General features: G+C 42.7%; 1 protein-coding gene across 4 annotated transcripts in view; it reads right to left on the bottom strand.

Moving 5' to 3' along the window:
- The window catches only part of XKRX (XK related X-linked), a 107891-nt gene that overhangs the window by 11773 nt on the left and 78514 nt on the right, over window positions 1-17604 (bottom strand). For 2 of the 4 annotated variants that reach the window (XM_070461972.1, XM_070461970.1), the window contains exon 2: window positions 335-6955. In XM_070461972.1, coding sequence (XP_070318073.1) covers window positions 335-669 — 335 coding nt within the window. In that variant the 5' untranslated portion in view covers window positions 670-6955. Of the gene's footprint in view, window positions 1-334 lie in introns of all 4 variants that reach the window. The other 2 variants (XM_070461971.1, XM_020872971.2) reach the window with 2 other exon arrangements.

Below are 17604 nucleotides of genomic sequence, written 5' to 3'. Positions count from 1 at the left end.
AATAACATACTCCAAAGCTATGGCCTGTGTTCACAAGGTGATCACATCAATTGGTCTCAAATTCAGATAGCAAACATTGTCAGATGAAGTCTTATTAATGGTACTAAACATGGTTTTGGAACACAGGCACATGCCACATGTTCATTGTGATGGCACTTAAGACTGCAGATAAGACTTTGTGGATGGCAGGCAGGGAAGTCAAGAGTGGGAGGGAATAGAAGAATCGATTCAATTAGAGGCACAGTAACAGTCTTAAAAAATATTAAATGCATCCTTCTCTGCACAATGGGGGGAAGGGAGAGAGGAGGAGGGAAAAGATGCAAAAGTTGCTCACCTGATAACAGGTCCCAAGAGGATTAGGTGCATAAACAATGATAGTGGTTTGTCTTTGGCCAGGTCTCTGTGGACAAAAATGAGGGTCAACTGGACCATGATGGATGAAAACATAAAGAAAGAAAAAGTGTATGTCATCCAGTAGGTTTCACTATTCTTCCGGTAGATTCTAACCATATACAAGGCAGATGCTGCCTCTCCACAGTACAAAAAGGTGGAGAAGAGGATGCCAAATGGAAAGGTAAATCGGGGGTTGGCCCCACGGATGACATCTTCCTCAAGAGAGGATATCGGCTCCACGTTTGGCTCTTCGGGAATTTCAAAAACTTGGTCCATTGTTGAGGTTCCAACTGTCGTGGTCTGGTTTTCAGAGCACTACCGCCCCTCCCCCACCCCCCAAAGAACGTGCAACAGCTGCAGTCCAAGTATTGGTGAGGAAGGCTGTCAAGTCCAATTCTAGTTAGAGCAGGAGATCCCTCTCATCTAGTCTCAAATTAGACTTGTTGGAGTCTGAGATGAAGGATCCAGGAGTACCACTTTGAACTTGACTCTTGATTAGGCCGGGATTCCAGTCGTCAACACACGTGCTGTGGAATTTGGACAAGGCAAAAACAAACACCTTAGCGCCCAGTCAGGGGTCCAATTCCAGTCGTGTAAGGAGCCATGGGAACTGCTGTTTCGGTGGCGGTTCCGCCTTTCGCAGCCCTCTAGGCAGCGGGGCAGGCCGGTCTGTCGGGGGCACCCACACTCAGCAGCTGCTCTCAAGGAGCCCTGACCAGTGTGCTCTCACAAATCGGCCGAGAACTGAGCCAGGGCAGAAGTGGGGATTGCAGCCTGAACGTCCCTTCTGGATTCAGTTCAGTGCCCAGGTACTTAGCTATTGCTAAGCTGCGGCTATTAGCTCGCCTGCTCGCCGGCGCTCTCTCCGGACTCGCGCTTAGTCAAAGGTTCTCACGTAGGCTTCTCGGATTCCCCAAGCTCCGCGCCCAAGGCAGCCCGACCAGGGGCAGGAGCAGAGCCACAGCCTCATCCCCAAGGCAGTCACCGGGGAGCGAAGTGGCGTGCGCGTCTGCTACAGGATCCAGAGAAAACTGGAGGGGCTTCTTTTCCACCGAGAAACTTTGCTAGCGAAAAACACGACGTGCGGAATGACAACCCGGCCGGACAATTGTCACCAAACTCTTGGGCGCCGTCTGCTGCCGGGGTCCTGCCGGCCCGCAGTTCCAGCTGTGAGAGATCGGTGACTTCAGGAACTAAGGCACACGGAGGGCGGGGGTGAGAGGAATGGGAGAGACAGCTGGGACCAAACAAAACCAGTCTGCGACTTCCAGGGCGAGCAGATTTAGGATGCTCGGTGCGTAGAGGCGCAACAAAAGAGGGCTTGGGCCAACCTTTAGAAGGATTTCTTATCACGACCCCCGAACCCTGGAGGGGGCTACAGCTTTCCTCTTGCCCCAGAGCAGCAGACGCCCACTTCTACCCCTCCCTCCCTAACTAGCTCGCTCCCACACTCGCTCAACCCACGCGGTTAAGCAGGTGTGTCTCTCTCGGCCTCAGGGTTGAATCTCCCTAGGTCCTATTGCCCTCCAGATTTTGTTACTGTTGGGTGGGGGACAGACTGGGAGGCAATCGGGCCATAGAGTTTCCTTTCCAAGCGAGACTGTTTGTAGCAGAAGGGAGAAAGAAAAAGCTAGAGGGGGTGTCAAGACTCAAGGTCAGCCCACTGACCCATATTATATGCCTTGATTTCTCCACTTGAAAAATGAGGCCAGGGTGGGAACTTTGGAACGAACTTTCAGGTCTTTGGTTGGAAGGTTCTGAAGAGGTGCCAAACTCTAAATAGACTGAAGAGGAGCCAAGTGAGCTGTTAGTAAAAACTGAGAGGGGTGTCTCAAAGAGCTCTGAGAATTGCCTAGATTCTTAACAGCAATCCTCCCCCAGTAGCTGAGCTTTTGTTTTTGTGCCTTCATTTGCATAATTCTAAACCCCAGGGGAAAAGAGAAACCATCTGCCTCTTGGTAATAATACAAATGTAGCAGAGCCTTGACAATCTCCTTTTGCTGCAGGAAGTCAGTAAAAAGAATCTAGGTGAGGAATGGCCAAGTCACAGCCACCAAAAGGATGGCCTGGAGAAAGGCTTAGTCTGGCTGTGGTGGTGCTTTTTCAACATTCCTGTGATTGCTGCATCCTTCCTCCAGGGCTGATCCAGGCACAGATGAGCTTCTACAAGGTTGTTGCCTTTTGAGACTGATGTGGCAGTTGGGTTAGCAGACTGATCCTGACTCCTTTCTGTTTCACAAGATGGGTCAACAGTATCAGAGAACACTTCACACATAGGGTTGATGAAGTGGGACTTTCCAAAAGGCACCAAATTCTTTGCCAACAGTAAGTATGTGGTGTGCAACTTCCTGGGGGCTTCTTTGGAAACTTTTCCCAAGATGAATCACAAGTAGGGTGACAAACTTCTGTTTGCTGAGTTGATCACCCTAACATGGGAGACTGAAGCTAGGAAGAATGTAGAATCCCCATGTTTTTCTTTTTAGCCTTTCCTCCTTCCCTGTGCCCTTCAAAGTGTTAGTCACTCAGTCATGTCTGACTCTTTGCAATCCCAAGGACTGTAGCCTACCAGGCTCTTCTGTCCATGGAATTCTCCCAGAAAGAATACTGAAGTGGGTATTCCCTTCTCTGTCCTTTCCCTTCTTCAGGGAATCTTCCCAACACAGAGATAGAACCTTGGTCTCCTGCATTGTAGGCAGATTCTTTTATGTCTGAGCCATCAAGGAAGTCCTGAGCCCTTGTTACTCCCCAAATATGCAAATCTTCACTGCCTTCTTACTTTGTTCTGTCTGACATTTAAGGCTCTCTATAATCATCACACAATTTTCCTCTCCAGCTTCATCACCCACGTTACCCTGCCACACCCTTTGCTCCAGTCCAACAGGTTTTCTCACTTAATCATACTTGCCTTGCTGTCTCAGTGCCTTGTTGAGGCTATTTACAACCCCCTTCACTCTTTTCTTCATTAGTCCAAACCCTAACCTTCTTTCTTTTTTTTTTTTAATTTTTTTTCCTAACCTTCTTTCAAGGGGCAATTCAAGCACTCCCTCCTCCAGGAAGCCTATCCTCACCTCCCCATCTCTCATTTTCCCCTCTGTCTTAGTGCTACTAGTCCTTGGACTCTTTCTGTGTTTGCCCTGCCTCCTAAACAGAAGTGTAGACTCAGGGAGGGATGCTCAATTAATATTTATTGTGGTTCTTGTTGATGATAGTGATTAACAAGTGGTGATGATGATGAAGCTTCTTCCTCATGCTTCCTCCAGTAAAACATGCAAGACGCAAGCACACTCATCTCTAAAAGTTGTAGCCACTGTAGCTAGAGCATAAAGTCCTGTGGGAACACCTACTGCCTCAATCAGCCATTCAGTTCACAGAGGATGTCAGCCCTTGTCAGAGTTCCATTTTTTTGGGGTCAATCCCACAGTTTAGCACAAAATTACAAATTGTTTCAAGTATACAAATTTTTATTTCATCACTAAATTACTCCAAGTCCCTTAAAGGCAGAGACACTACTGTTACATTTCTTTGATTCCCCCAAGGTTTGTATAGACTTGTAAATCTCCTGCTCTCTGATCTCCCTCACTCACCAGTGTCTCTATTTTCAGCCCTAGGACTCTCTAGTGCTTTAGGTCACTAAATCCTCTGGTCTCTTATTTCCTTGTTCCTATAGCCCTGCTGGGAGAAACTGAGAATTTTCCCTGTTTCTGTCCAACTCTCTTTCCTCTTTTAGGCAATCTCTAGACTCCAGCCTTTTATCTTCTTAAGACTAGAGATGCTGGAAATGCTGGTATTTGTGAGACTACTGTGGCCCTGGGAACCCCTTCCCCATTAACAGCATTGATCTCCCAAGGAATGACAATCTGAAGTGAAACCTCTAGGCTTCCCCCTGAGAGCTAGGCTGTGTTCAGGGGTTTGGTACGGCAGGAAAGGGAGACTCAAGATTTGATTCCTCACTCCCCCTACCTCTGATTCAGCAGGAACAGAGAATGGGTTGGAGCCATTGAAAAGCTCTTGACATATTTATTAGTTTTCAAAACCCCTCTGAACGACATAAGGCTCAGGGGTAGGTTTGAGCTTGCAAAGCCACTGCAGCCAGAGCTGACTCATAAGAGGTAGCTGGCATACATGAGGGAAGAAGAGAGAAAAGAGAGAGATGGGTAGCAAGTGGCTGATAGTGCAGTCTCACAACACTATCTAGTGGGAGGTGATGGGCAAGGCCTAGAGAAGCAGTAGTTAGGATGGAAGAATGGCTTCTGTCTATAGAATGCTCAGTTTGGACTGTCAGAATCCTTAAAATATATGTAGTGCAAAATCAGTCAGGTATCCTCTGGGCCTTCTCTTTTTGCTCTGAGTTCCCTGAGGACAAAGATTTTTGATTATCCTATTCCAGGCTACTCCCTCATCATCCATTTCCCAAAGTGGCTGCACCATTTTACATTTCCATCAGCTGTGTGTTTCTCTACATCCTCAATACACTTGTCTTTTTTCATTATAGACATCCTAGTGGTTTTACTTTTAAAAAATTATTTATTTGGCCATGCTGTGTCTTCGTTGCTTTTGTATGAGTTTTCTCTAGTTGTGGCGAGTAAGGGCTACTCTTCATTGTGGTGCGAGGGCTTCTCATTGTGGTGGCTTCTCTTGCATAGACTCTAGGCAGCACACATGCTCAGTAGTTGTGGCGTGTAGGCTGTAAGTGTGTGGGCTTCAGTAGTTGCAGCATACAGGCTCAGTAGTTATGGCTTGCAGGCTCTAGAGTGTGGGCTCAGTGGTTGTGGCACAAGGGTTAGTTGCTCCATGGCATGTGGAACCTGCCCAGACCAGGGATCGAACCCATGTCCCCTGCATTGTCAGGCAGATTTTTATCCCATGCAACACCAGGGAAGTCCCCTAGTGGATTTTGATTTTCATTTCCCTGATGGGTAAATTGAGTGTGTGTATGTGTGTAAGATCATTTGAATACCAGTTGGTCACAGCCAGTTATTTCAATAAACATTTATTTGTAATAGCAGTAAGTAAGACAAAGATCTCAGCTCTCGAGGAATTCACACAGTATAATAGACCCTTTTTTGAGGGCATTTCTGTACAGCATTTGAATCCCTTTATTTTGGGGAGAGGACATAAGACTCTTGCTAATAAGTAGGGCCCCCTTGTAGTTGGGGCACAGGACTATGACTTGGGCTTCCTTAATGCAAGGAACTGGGAGCCAGTGACCCAAAGAAGTGGACAATCTCCAATTCAGACAGTCATGACAGTGTGCCTCTTGGTTCTTCCAATGTGGGAAGTGTCACTGACCTTTGCTCCAGTTAATGTGCTTTATATTCACCCCAATATTTGCTGCTTTGCTCTGAAGCCCCACTGTTCCCAGCCAATGACTAAGCACAGAAGGAGTCAGGCCCATTTCTGGGAGACATAGGACTATGTGGCCTGTGACTTTGGTAACAGGACTCCCCATCAGCCTGGTCCAACTTCATTAGCACTAAACTTCAGTCTATAACTCTTCCTACTCAACCTTCTCCTTTCCTTCTCTCATCCATAAAGGTCAGATTTACATTGCAGTTTAACAGCTCTCCCATCTTCTTCTGGCTCCCTCCCTACATTCTCTCACAAATATTTTCCCCAATAAGGCTCCACATGTCTAATCCCAGCTGGGTTTTTGCATCTGTGAGGACCTGAGCTAACCCACTAATGGTGCTAGCATGATGTTAGTAATGGTAACAGCCGTGATGTTGACTGTGTAGCCCTGAGTCAGGTTCTCCAGTCCAACTTGTGATTCTGGAAGCTATTCATTACCCACTCCAGTATTCTTGGCTGGGAAATCCCATGGACAGAGGATCCGGGCAGACTAGTGTCCACAGAGTCACAAAGAGTTGGACACGACTGAGCATGCATGCATACATGCAGTAGGGAAAATAGATATTCATCTGTTAAAAACAAAAAAGAACCTTAACCAACCATGTCACAGAACCATCTTTTTCAACTGCCTAACAGAACCTAAGTGAACAAAAAGTTTTCCCTAGTAGCTCAGCTGGTAAAGAATCTGCCTGCAATGAAGGAGACCCTGGTTCAATTCCTAGGTCAGGAAGATCCCATGGAGAAGGGATAGGCTACTCTCTCCAGTATTCTTGGGCTTCCCTGGTGGCTCAGACAGTAAAGAATCCACCTGCAATGTGGGAGACCTGGGTTAGATCCCTGAATTGGGAAGATCCCCTGGAGGGGGGCACGGCAACCCACTTCAGTATTCTTGCCTGGAGAATCCCCCTGGACAGAGGAGCCTGGCGGGCTATAGTTCATGGAGTTGCAAAGAGTTAGACAAGACTGAGCAACTAAACACAGCACAAGTGAACAAAATTAGGAGTGACTTTGTTTCTGAAAGCTGAAAGAAGAGTCTAAGGCAATTTCCTGGCTCACCCTGTCTCAGAAATGTATAGGTGGCTATGATGGGTGTCCAGCTATTTTCTTCCCTCTCTGCCTTCAAGAACTGAAGGTGCATCTGGAGAGTTGCTTCAAGCAGCTGACTGTCAACTGAAACTGGAGAGACTAGGAGAAGCTTGTATTCAGGTGAGGCCTGGAAGAAAAGTGAAGCAGAAGACAAAAGTTCACAAACTACCCAGTAGGCATCTAAAGAGATTTTCTTATTCCTTGAAAAAGTGGTCTCTGAACCCACAGTACATTGTGAGGTCACTGACACCAGACAAGAAAATATCTTTGTATTATCAGTCCCCTACAAGAACAAAAAAGTTTTTCTTTTTTTTTCTGAAATGTATATCATAAACAGCATTCACTGAAAGGTAGTAGAACTATAAAAAGTACAAAGTTTTAGAAGATATAAAATAAAATAAAAGATATATAATTCATAGCCAAAAACTAACCATAGAATAAGACATTTAGTGGGAAGAACAATTTCCCCTCTATTTAGACTTACTTTATGAAGGAGAATCATATGTTAAATTAAGTGAAGAATTATCCTTTAAAAGAATGCCTGATGGGAACAAGACAAGGGTGCCCACTCTCACCACTACTATTCAACATAGTTTTGGAAGTGTTGGCCACAGCAATCAGAGCAGAAAAAGAAGTAAAAGGAATCCAGATAGGAAAAGAAGAAGTGAAACTCTCGCTGTTTGCAGATGGCATGATCCTCTACACAGAAAACCCTAAAGACTCTACCAGAAAATTACTAGAGCTAATCAGCGAATATAGTAAAGTTGCAGAATATAAAATTAGCACACAGAAATCCCTTGCATTCTTATACACTAAAAATGAGAAAACAGAAAAAGAAATTAAGGAAACAGTACCATTCACCATTGCAACAAAAAGAATAAAATACTTCAGAGTATAACTACATAAAGAAAAAAAAAAGGCCTATATATAGAAAACTATAAAATACTGATGAAAGAAATCAAAGAGGACACAAATGGATGGAGAAATATACCATGTTCATGGACTGGAAGAATCAACATTGTGAAAATGAGTATACTACCCAAAGCAATCTATAGATTTAATGCAACCCCTATCGAGCTACCAACAGTATTCTTCACAGAACTAGAACAAATAATTTCACAATTTGTATGGAAATACAAAAAACATCGAATAGCCAAAGCAATCTTGAGAAAGAAGAATGGAACTGGAGGAATCAACCTGCCTGACTTCAGGCTCTACTACAAAGCCACAGTCATCAAGACAGTATGGTACTGGCACAAAGACAGAAATATAGATTAATGGAAGAGGATAGAAAGCCCAGAGATAAATCCACATACCTACAGACACCTTATCTTTGACAAAGGAGGCAAGAATATACAATGGAAAAAAGACAACCTCTTTAACAAGTGGTGCTGGGAAAACTGGTCAACCACTTGTAAAAGAATGAAACTAGAACACTTTCTAACACCATACACAAAAATAAACTCAAAATGGATTAAAGATCTAAATGTAAGACCAGAAACTATAAAACTCCTAGAGGAGAACATAGGCAAAACACTCTCTGACATAAATCACAGCAGGGTCTTCTATGACCCACCTCCTAGAATATTGGAAATAAAAGCAAAAATAAACAAATGGGACCTAATGAAACTTAAAAGCTTTTGCACAACAAAGGAAACTATAAGCAAGGTGAAAAGATAGCCCTCAGATTGGGAGGAAATAATAGCAAACAAAGCAACAGACAAAGGATTAATCTCAAAAATATACAAGCAACTCCTGCAGCTCAATTCCAGAAAAATAAATGACCCAATCAAAAAATGGGCCAAAGAACTAAACAGACATTTCTCCAAAGAAGACATATAGATGGCTAACAAACACATGAAAAGATGCTCAACATCACTCATTATCAGAGAAATGCAAATCAAAAGCACAACAAGGTACCATTACAAGCCAGTCAGGATGACTGCTATCCAAAAGTCTACAAGCAATAAATGCTGGAGAGGGTGTGGAGAAAAGGGAACATTCTTACACTGTTGGTGGGAATGAAAACTAGTATAGCCGCTATGGAAAACAGTGTGGAGATTTCTTAAAAAAACTGGAATTAGAACTGCCATATGGCCCAGCAATCCCACTTCTGGGCATACACACAGAGGAAACCAGATCTGAAAGAGACACGTGCACCCCAGTGTTCATCGCAGCACTGTTTATAATAGCCAGGACATGGAAGCAACCTAGATGCCCATCAGCAGACGAATGGATAAGGAAGCTGTGGTACATATATACCATGGAATATTACTCAGCCATTAAAAAGAATTCACTTGAATCAGTTCTAATGAGATGAATGAAACTGGAGCCCATTATACAGAGTGAAGTAAGCCAGAAAGATAAAGACCATTACAGTATACTAACACATATATATGGAATTTAGAAAGATGGTAATGATAACCCTAAATGCAAAACAGAAAAAGAGACACAGATGTACAGAACAGACTTTTGGACTCTGTGTGAGAAGGCGAGGGTGGGATGTTTCGAGAGAATAGCATCGAAACATGTATATTATCTATGGTGAAACAGATCACCAGCCCAGGTTGGTGCATGAGACAAGTGTTCGGGCCTGGTGCACTGGGAAGACCCAGAGGGATCAGGTAGAGAGGGAGGTGGGAGGGGGGATTGGGATGGGGAATACATGTAAATACATGGCTGATTCATGTCAATGTATGACAAAAACCACTACAATATTGTAAAGTAATTAGCCTCCAACTAATAAAAATAAATGAAAAAAAAAAAAAAAAGAGTGCCTGACGGACTATGGACAGACGTTTGTGACACTGTATAGGAGACAGGGATCAAGACCATCCCCAAGAAAAAGAAATGCAAAAAAGCAAAATGGCTGTCTGAGGAGGCCTTACAAATAGCTGTGAAAAGAAGAGAAGCTAAAAGCAAAGGAGAAAAGGAAAGATATAGCCATTTGAATGCAGAGTTCCCAAGAATAGCAAGGAGAAATAAGAAAGCCTTCCTTAGCGATCAATGCAAAGAAATAGAGGAAAACAATAGAATGGGAAAGACTAGAGATCCCTTCAAGAAAATTAGAGACACCAAGGGAACATTTCATGCAAAGATGGGCTCAATAAAGGTCAGAAATGGTATGGACCTAACAGAAGCAGAAGATTTTAAGAAGAGGTGGCAAGAATACACAGAATAACTGTACAAAAATTCTTCATGACCCAGATAATCATGATGGTGTGATCACTCACCTAGAGCCAGACATCCAGGAATATGAAGTCAAGTGAGCCTTAGGAAGCATCACTATGAACAAAGCTAGTGGAGGTGATGGAATTCCAGTTGAGCTATTTCAAATCCTGAAAGATAATGCTGTGAAAGTGCTGCACTCAATATGTCAGCAAATTTGGAAAACTCAGCAGTGGCCACAGGACTGGAAAAGGTCAGTTTTCATCTCACTCCCAAAGAAAGGCAATGCCAAAGAATGCTTAAACTACCACACAATTGCATTCATCTCACACACAGCAAAGTAATGCTCAAAATTCTCCAAGCCAGGCTTCAGCAATACGTGAACCATGAACTTCCAGATGTTCAAGCTGGTTTTAGAAAAGGCAGAGGAGCCAGAGATCAAATTGCCAACGTCTGCTGAATCATTGAAAAAGCAAAGGAGTTCCAGGAAAACATCTATTTCTGCTTTATTGACTATGCCAAAGCCTTTGACTGTGTGGATCACAATAAACTGTGGAAAATTCTCAAAGAGATGGGAATACCAGACCACCTGACCTGCCTCTTGAGAAACCTGTATGCAGGTCAGGAAGCAACAGTTAGAACTGGACATAGAACAACAGACTGGTTCCAAATAGGAAAAGGAGTATGTCAAGGCTGTATACTGTCACCCTGCTTATTTAACTTATATGCAGAGTATATCATGAGAAACACTGTGCTGGAAGAAGCACAAGCTGGAATCAAGATTGCCAGGAAAAATATCAACAACCTCAGATATGCAGATGACACCACCCTTATGGCAGAAATTAAAGAAGAACTAAACAGCCTCTTGATGAAAGTGAAAAGGAGAGTGAAAAAATTGGCTTAAAGCTCAACATTCAGAAAACTAAGATCATGGCATCTGGTCCCATCACTTCACAGCAAATAGATAGGGAAACAGTGGAAACAGTGGCTAACTTTTATTTTTTGGGCTCCAAAATCACTGCAGATGGTGACTGCAGCCATGAAATTAGAAGACGCTTACTCCTTGGAAGGAAAGTTATGACCAACCTAGACAGCATATTAAAAAGCAGAGACATCACTTTGTCAACAAAGGTCCATCTAGTCAAGGCTATGGTTTTCCCAGTAGTCAAATATGGATGTGAGAGTTGGAATGTGAAGAAAACTGAGCGCCAAAGAACTGATGCTTTTGAACTGTGGTGTTGGGGAAGACTCTCGAGAGTCCCTTGGACTGCAAGGAGATCCAACCAGTCCATCCTAAAGGAGATCAGTCCTGGGTGTTCATTGGAAGGACTGATGTTGAAGCTGAAACTCCAACTCCCATACTTTGGCCACCTCATGCAAAGAGTTGACTCATTGGAAAAGACCCTGATGCTGGGAGGGATTGGGAGCAGGAGGAGAAGGGGACGGCAGAGGATTAGATGGCTGGATGTCATCACCAACTCGCTGGGCATGAGTTTGAGTAAATTCCGGGAGTTGATGATGGACAGGGAGGTCTGGCGTGCTGCGGTTCATAGGGTCGCAAAGAGTCGGACACGACTAAGCGACTGAACTGAACTGATGCTTTAAAACACAACTCATAATAAAAATAAATGAAAAAAAACACAACTCATTAAGCAAAAAGTCTAGGACTCGTGTTTAATATTCTGAATGGGCTAATTTAAGACTTTGTTGGTGGTGAAGATTAGTTTTGTTATGAAAATTGGAATAAATTAAAGAGCTCTTTAGTTTCAATAATATTTAATACCATCAATTGAGTGCTTAGTATGTGCTAGGTACAATAAGTCCCCTCCATACAAATGAGTTCCAAGAGCACATTCCTATGTCCAATTTGTTCATAAGTCCAACAAAGTTAACCTAGGTACCCAAATAACAGAGTTAGCTATATAGTGGTGTACTGTATGTAACAGGTTTATAATACTTTTCACACAAATAATACATAAAAACAAACACAAAATATAAAGAAAACATTTTTAATCTAATAGTGTAGTACCTTGAGAAGTACAGTAGTACAGTACAAAAGCTGGCATTCAGGGGCTGGCATCAAGTGAACAGGCAAGGAGGATTACTGACTAAAGGAGCAAGAGGAGGTGGGAGATGGTAGAGCTGAAGGATGGTCAGCAATAGGAGATGGAGGGCAAAATGCATTTTCATCCATGCCTGATGTTGATGCTACAGGTTCTCATTCCTTGCTGGATTCACTTCTATCTATCCTCTTTGACAAAATGATTCAGTGATATCTGGATAGTAGATCTTTTTTTTTTCTCATCATAGATAACATGGTAGCACTGGATTGCATTCTGAACAGCTACTGCAACCTTCGTGTACCATTCCACGTTTCGGTCCTATGCGTCAAAACTAACAGTGCCTCCTCAAATAAAGAAAATCCCCCTGCCATTCCCTGTGTTGTGAAACTCTTCAGTTCTTCTGTTACTTCTTCCTATTGTCTCTCTTTGCCCTTTCTCTGGGTTTCCAGTTCCATCAGGTATTTAGTAAGCACCCCGTGTTGCACAGCAACAGTACTGTACATTAAAGTACACAAAAGCACAACTATGTGTAGAGGATGCACGTACGTGACAATGTATGCATGTTTGCATCTTTGAAAGTTCGAAGCTTGAATGTTTACAGGGACCTACTGTACTGTTTAAGCCATCTTACTTATGATCTCATTTAACACTCACAATGCCCTTATAGGATGGGGCTCTAATCATCTCCAGCTGACAGATAAGAACATTGAAGCAAAGAAAATTTAAGTGGCTTGTCTGGGCTAAAACAGCTTAGATAGTATGGCTGGTAGCTGAACCTAGGCAGTCAGGCTGTGGTGTTTGGGCCCCAGTTATTTAAAAACAGAAAACAAATTGTGTGGAAAATTCAAATATGACCTGCAGGGAAATATTAGGAATTGACTGAAAATTCCAAGGATATCAGCCAGAAAGAAGATCAGGATTTCTGAAGTTCACATCTGAACTACTTTAACAGTAACCTAACAGGTTACCTTAGCTAGTTTCTGTATCTAACACTTTCTCTCCTTATCAAGCTTTCTATGATTCCTCTATCATCATGTCACTCTTTTGATCAAAAGATTCCTAGGGCTTCTTTCTGCCTATCTGATAGATCTCAAACTTGAATGTGCATCATACACCTGTGGAGCTTACTTATAATACTGATTTCCTAAGCTGCAACCCAGAAAATTTGATTTAGTAGGTTTTGGTGGGGCCTGGGAATCTGTGCTTTTAGCAAGCTTTACAAAACTTTGGCCTAGGTAGACAAAGCCTAAACACTTTGTTCTAGCATTCAAGGCTGTCCATGACCTGGCCCCCACCCACCTAACTCATGCTGCTTCTGCTGCTGCTGCTAAGTCACTTCAGTCATGTCTGACTCTGTGCGACCCCATAGACAGCAGTCCACCAGGCTCCCCCATCCCTGGGATTCTCCAGCCAAGAACACTGGAGTGTGTTGCCATTTCCTCCTCCAAGGCGAGAAAGTGAAAAGTGAAAGTGAAGTTGCTCAGTCGTGTCCAACTCTTTGCGACCCCATAGACTGCAGCCTACCAGGCTCCTCCCTCCATGGGATTTTCCAGACAAGATTACTGGAGAAGGGTGTCATTTCCTTCTCCACATAGGAACACTCTATTCTAGAAAGGCCACTATCCTCAAACTTCTCATGGAGGGAGGCATTTTTAACTCTAAACCTTTGCCCACACCCTCCTACCCATCTGGAATGAACACCTGCCTTCTTTCCTCCTATCCAAACACTACCTCCTTTAAGGTGAAGCCCAAGTTTCACCTCTGCTACAAGACTTAAAATCCTTAAACTCTCCAGCCCAGAAGGTTATCCCTCTTTTTCTGAACCATCAAGTCTCTACTGTCTGATTCCAAACCTTTTGGTATTTAACTGATTTCAAGAGTATCTGCCTTGCTTCCCCAATTAGACTGATGACTGCCACTACCCACATGTGGCTATTTAAATGTAAGCTAATTAAGATTAGCTGACCCATACCTCCACATGAGACTCAAACACAGGTCTGGCTCAGTCTCTGTGGGGTCTCTGGGTCCTGGTGTGCACAAGGTTTTGTCTGAGCCCTCCAAGCATCTCTGGCGGGTATGGGGTTTGATTCTAAACGCAATTTCACTCCTCCTACCATCTTGCTGGGGCTTCTCCTTTGCCCTTGGACATGGGGTATCTTTTTTTGGTGGGATCCAACATTCTCCTGTCGATAGTTGTTCAGCAGCAAGTTGTATTTTGGAGTTCTTGCAGAAGATGAATGCATGTCCTTCTACTCTGCCATCTTGCCATACATCAAAACCATCCCCAAAAAAAGGAAATGCAAAAAGGCAAAATGGTTATCTGAGGAGGTCTTACAAATAGCTGAGAAAAGAAGAGAAGCTAAAAGCAAAGGAGAAAAGGAAAGATATACCCATTTGAATGCAGAGTTCCAAAGAATAGCAAGGAGAGATAAGAAAGTCTTTCTCAGTGATCAATGCAAAGAAATAGAGGAAAACAATAGAATGGGAAAGACTAGAGATCTCTTCAAGAAAATTAGAGATACCAAGGGAACATTTCATGCAAAGATGGGCACAATAAAGGAAATAAATATTATGGACCTAATAGAAGCAGAAGATATTAAGAAGAGGAGGCAAGAATACACAGAAGAACTATACAAAAAAGATCTTCATGACCCAGATAACCATGATGGTGTGATCACTCACCTAGAGCCAGAAATCTAGGAATATGAAGTCAAGTGGGCCTTAGGAAGTATCACTATGAACAAAGATAGTGGAAGTGATGGAATTCCAGTTGGGCTATTTCAAATCCTAAAAGATGATGATGTTAAAATGTTGCACTCAATGTGCCAGCAAATTTGGAAAACTCAGCAGTGGCCACAGGACTGGAAAAGGTCAGTTTTCATTCCAATCCGAAAGAAAGGCAATGCTAAAGAATACTCAAACCACAACACAATTGCACTCATCTCACATGCTAGTAAAGTAATGCTCAAAATTCTCCAAGCCAGGCTTCAATAGTACATGAACCAATAACTTCCAGATGTTCAAGCTGGATTTAGAAAAGGCAGAGGAACCACAGATCAAATTGCCAACATCCACTAGATCGTTGAAAAAGCAAGAGAATTCCAGAAAAACATCTACTGCTTTATTGATTACACCAAAGCCTTTGACTGTGCAGATCACCACAAACTGTGGAAAATTCTGAAAGATATGGGAATATCAGACCACCTTACCTGCCTCCTGAGAAATCTGTATGTAGGTCAAGAAGCAACAGTTAGAACAGGACATAGAACAACAGACTGGTTCCAAATTGGGAAAGGAATATGTCAAGGCTGTATATTGTCACCCTGCTTATTTAACTTCTATGCAGAGTACATCATGCAATTGAAGTGCAAGCTGGAATCAAGATTGCCAGAAGAAATATCAATAACCTCAGATATGCAGATGATACCACTCTTATTGCAGACAGTGAAGAGGAACTAAAGAGCCTTTTGATGAAACTGAAAGAGGAGCTTGAAAATGCTGGCTTAAAAACTCAACATTCAAAAAACTAAGATCATGGCATCCAGTCCCATCATTTCATGGCAAATAGATGGGGAAAGAATGGAAACAGTGACAGACTTTATTTTCTTGGGCTCCAAAATCACTGCAGATGGTGACAGCAGCCATAAAATTAAAAGATGCTTACTCCTTGGAAGAAAAGCTATGACCAAACTAGATAGCATATTAAAGAGCAGAGACATTACCTTGCCAACAAAGGTTCGTCTAGTCAAAGCTATGGTTTTTCCAGTAGTCATGTGTGGATATGAGACTTGGACCCTAAAGAAAGCTGAACTCTGAAGAATTGATGCATTTGAACTGTGGTGTTGGAGAAGACTCTTGAGAGTCCCTTGGACTGCAAGGAGATTGATCCAGTCAATCCTATAGGAAATCAGTCCTGAATATTCATTGGAAGGACTGATGCTAAAGCTGAAGCTCTAATATTTTGGCCACCTGATGTGAAGAACTGACTCATTTGAAAAGATCCTGATGCTGGGAAAGATTGAAGGCAGGAGGAAAAGGGGACAACAGAGGATGAGACAGTTGGAAGGCATCACCAACTCAATGGACATCAGTTTGAGCAAGCTCGGGGAGTTGGTGATGGACAGGGAAGCCTGGCATGCTGCATTCCATGGGGTTTCAAAGAGTTGGACATGACTGAGTGACTGAACTGAACTAAGATGAAATAAAATATGACTCAGTCACACTGGTCATATTTCAAGTGCTCAACAGCCACATGAGTCTCGGTCAGCACAGATGGTGAACACTTCCACATCACAGAAAGTTCTAATGGATAGCATGGCAGGAGGCTGCTATGACTGTCACAGTCACAGCTACCATCTTACATACATTCCCTATAAACACTGCTTGCTCTGAAGCTAAAGTAAATATGTATCCTGACCACAAGAAATGGGTTTTCTTTTTAAACTCTGATTCCCATTTCCAGTAAAAATAAGGAGCTCAGAAGATAAGTCTTAAATGTAAATATCACTCAGCATTTCTAATCAAGTCTCGAAACCCTTGCCTTTTCTCAATTCTCATCCTCCTTGAACTCTTGACTGTACTTGGCATTATGTAGAACAGATTTCCCTTTTTCTACTCAAAAGGCTCTCTTCCTTTGCTTCCAATGATGCTGTAACAAGAACGATCATCATTAATATACTGAGCTCTTACCATGTGTCTAGCACTGTGTTAAGTGTTTTATAGACTCACCAACCATATAAAGTAAATACTATTATTATCACCATTTTATGGATGAGGCATCTAAAGTTCAAAGAAGTTAATTGATTTGCTCAAGGTCACAGAGCTAGTAAGTGCTGGTGCAGGGACTAGAACTCTAAACCTCTCTTAAGGTCATTGCTAGATCAAATGCCTAGATCAAATAGGCATCAATTAGGCATCAAATAGGCATCAATTCCAAAATCAAAAAAAGGAAACAACCCATTGAAGGGAATCTCTTCTTTTCTTTTCTCCCTGCTTTTCTACAACTCTCTTTCATTCTATCTCACATACCGCTCTGATAGATGAATTTCAAGGTCTTAGCAGCCTGGGGAATTTAAACCACATTACTAAGTAATTGAGAAAAAGTAAACCATAGTAGGTCAGGGAGAGGAGAGACCATGTACTGCCATTCATTTACAGGAATGCTGTCTTTTCCTAAATACCCTGTAGGCCCTTAACATTAAAATTTGTATTATTTAGGACTTAGAATTTCTATTCCATTTTAATTACACTGGAGAGCACTTATAGTTTTCCTGTTCTCTGCCCTAAGCTTTATGTCCAGCAGCTAGTGCCAGAGTTAGTCAAACATGACAGAGAAATGCTGGAGGAGTTCAGCTTTAGGTTGAAACAGTCACCTGCTTGCTAGTGTTTCATGTTACCCTTTTTACTGATACCCTTAAGCAGGTCAAACTCAGCATTCATGGCCAGTACACAAAGGATGAGGATACAGGAAAAAACAGTTTATAGCAACCTTGATTTCTGACTTCATGTAAAACAGACAATTAACCTGTTGATCTCCCAAACTCAC

This window comes from Odocoileus virginianus, chromosome X, assembly GCF_023699985.2.
Source record: "Odocoileus virginianus isolate 20LAN1187 ecotype Illinois chromosome X, Ovbor_1.2, whole genome shotgun sequence".
NCBI lineage: Eukaryota > Metazoa > Chordata > Mammalia > Artiodactyla > Cervidae > Odocoileus > Odocoileus virginianus.
Note: the sequence above shows the minus strand (reverse complement) of the source record. Positions and strands in the feature narration are given on the sequence as shown.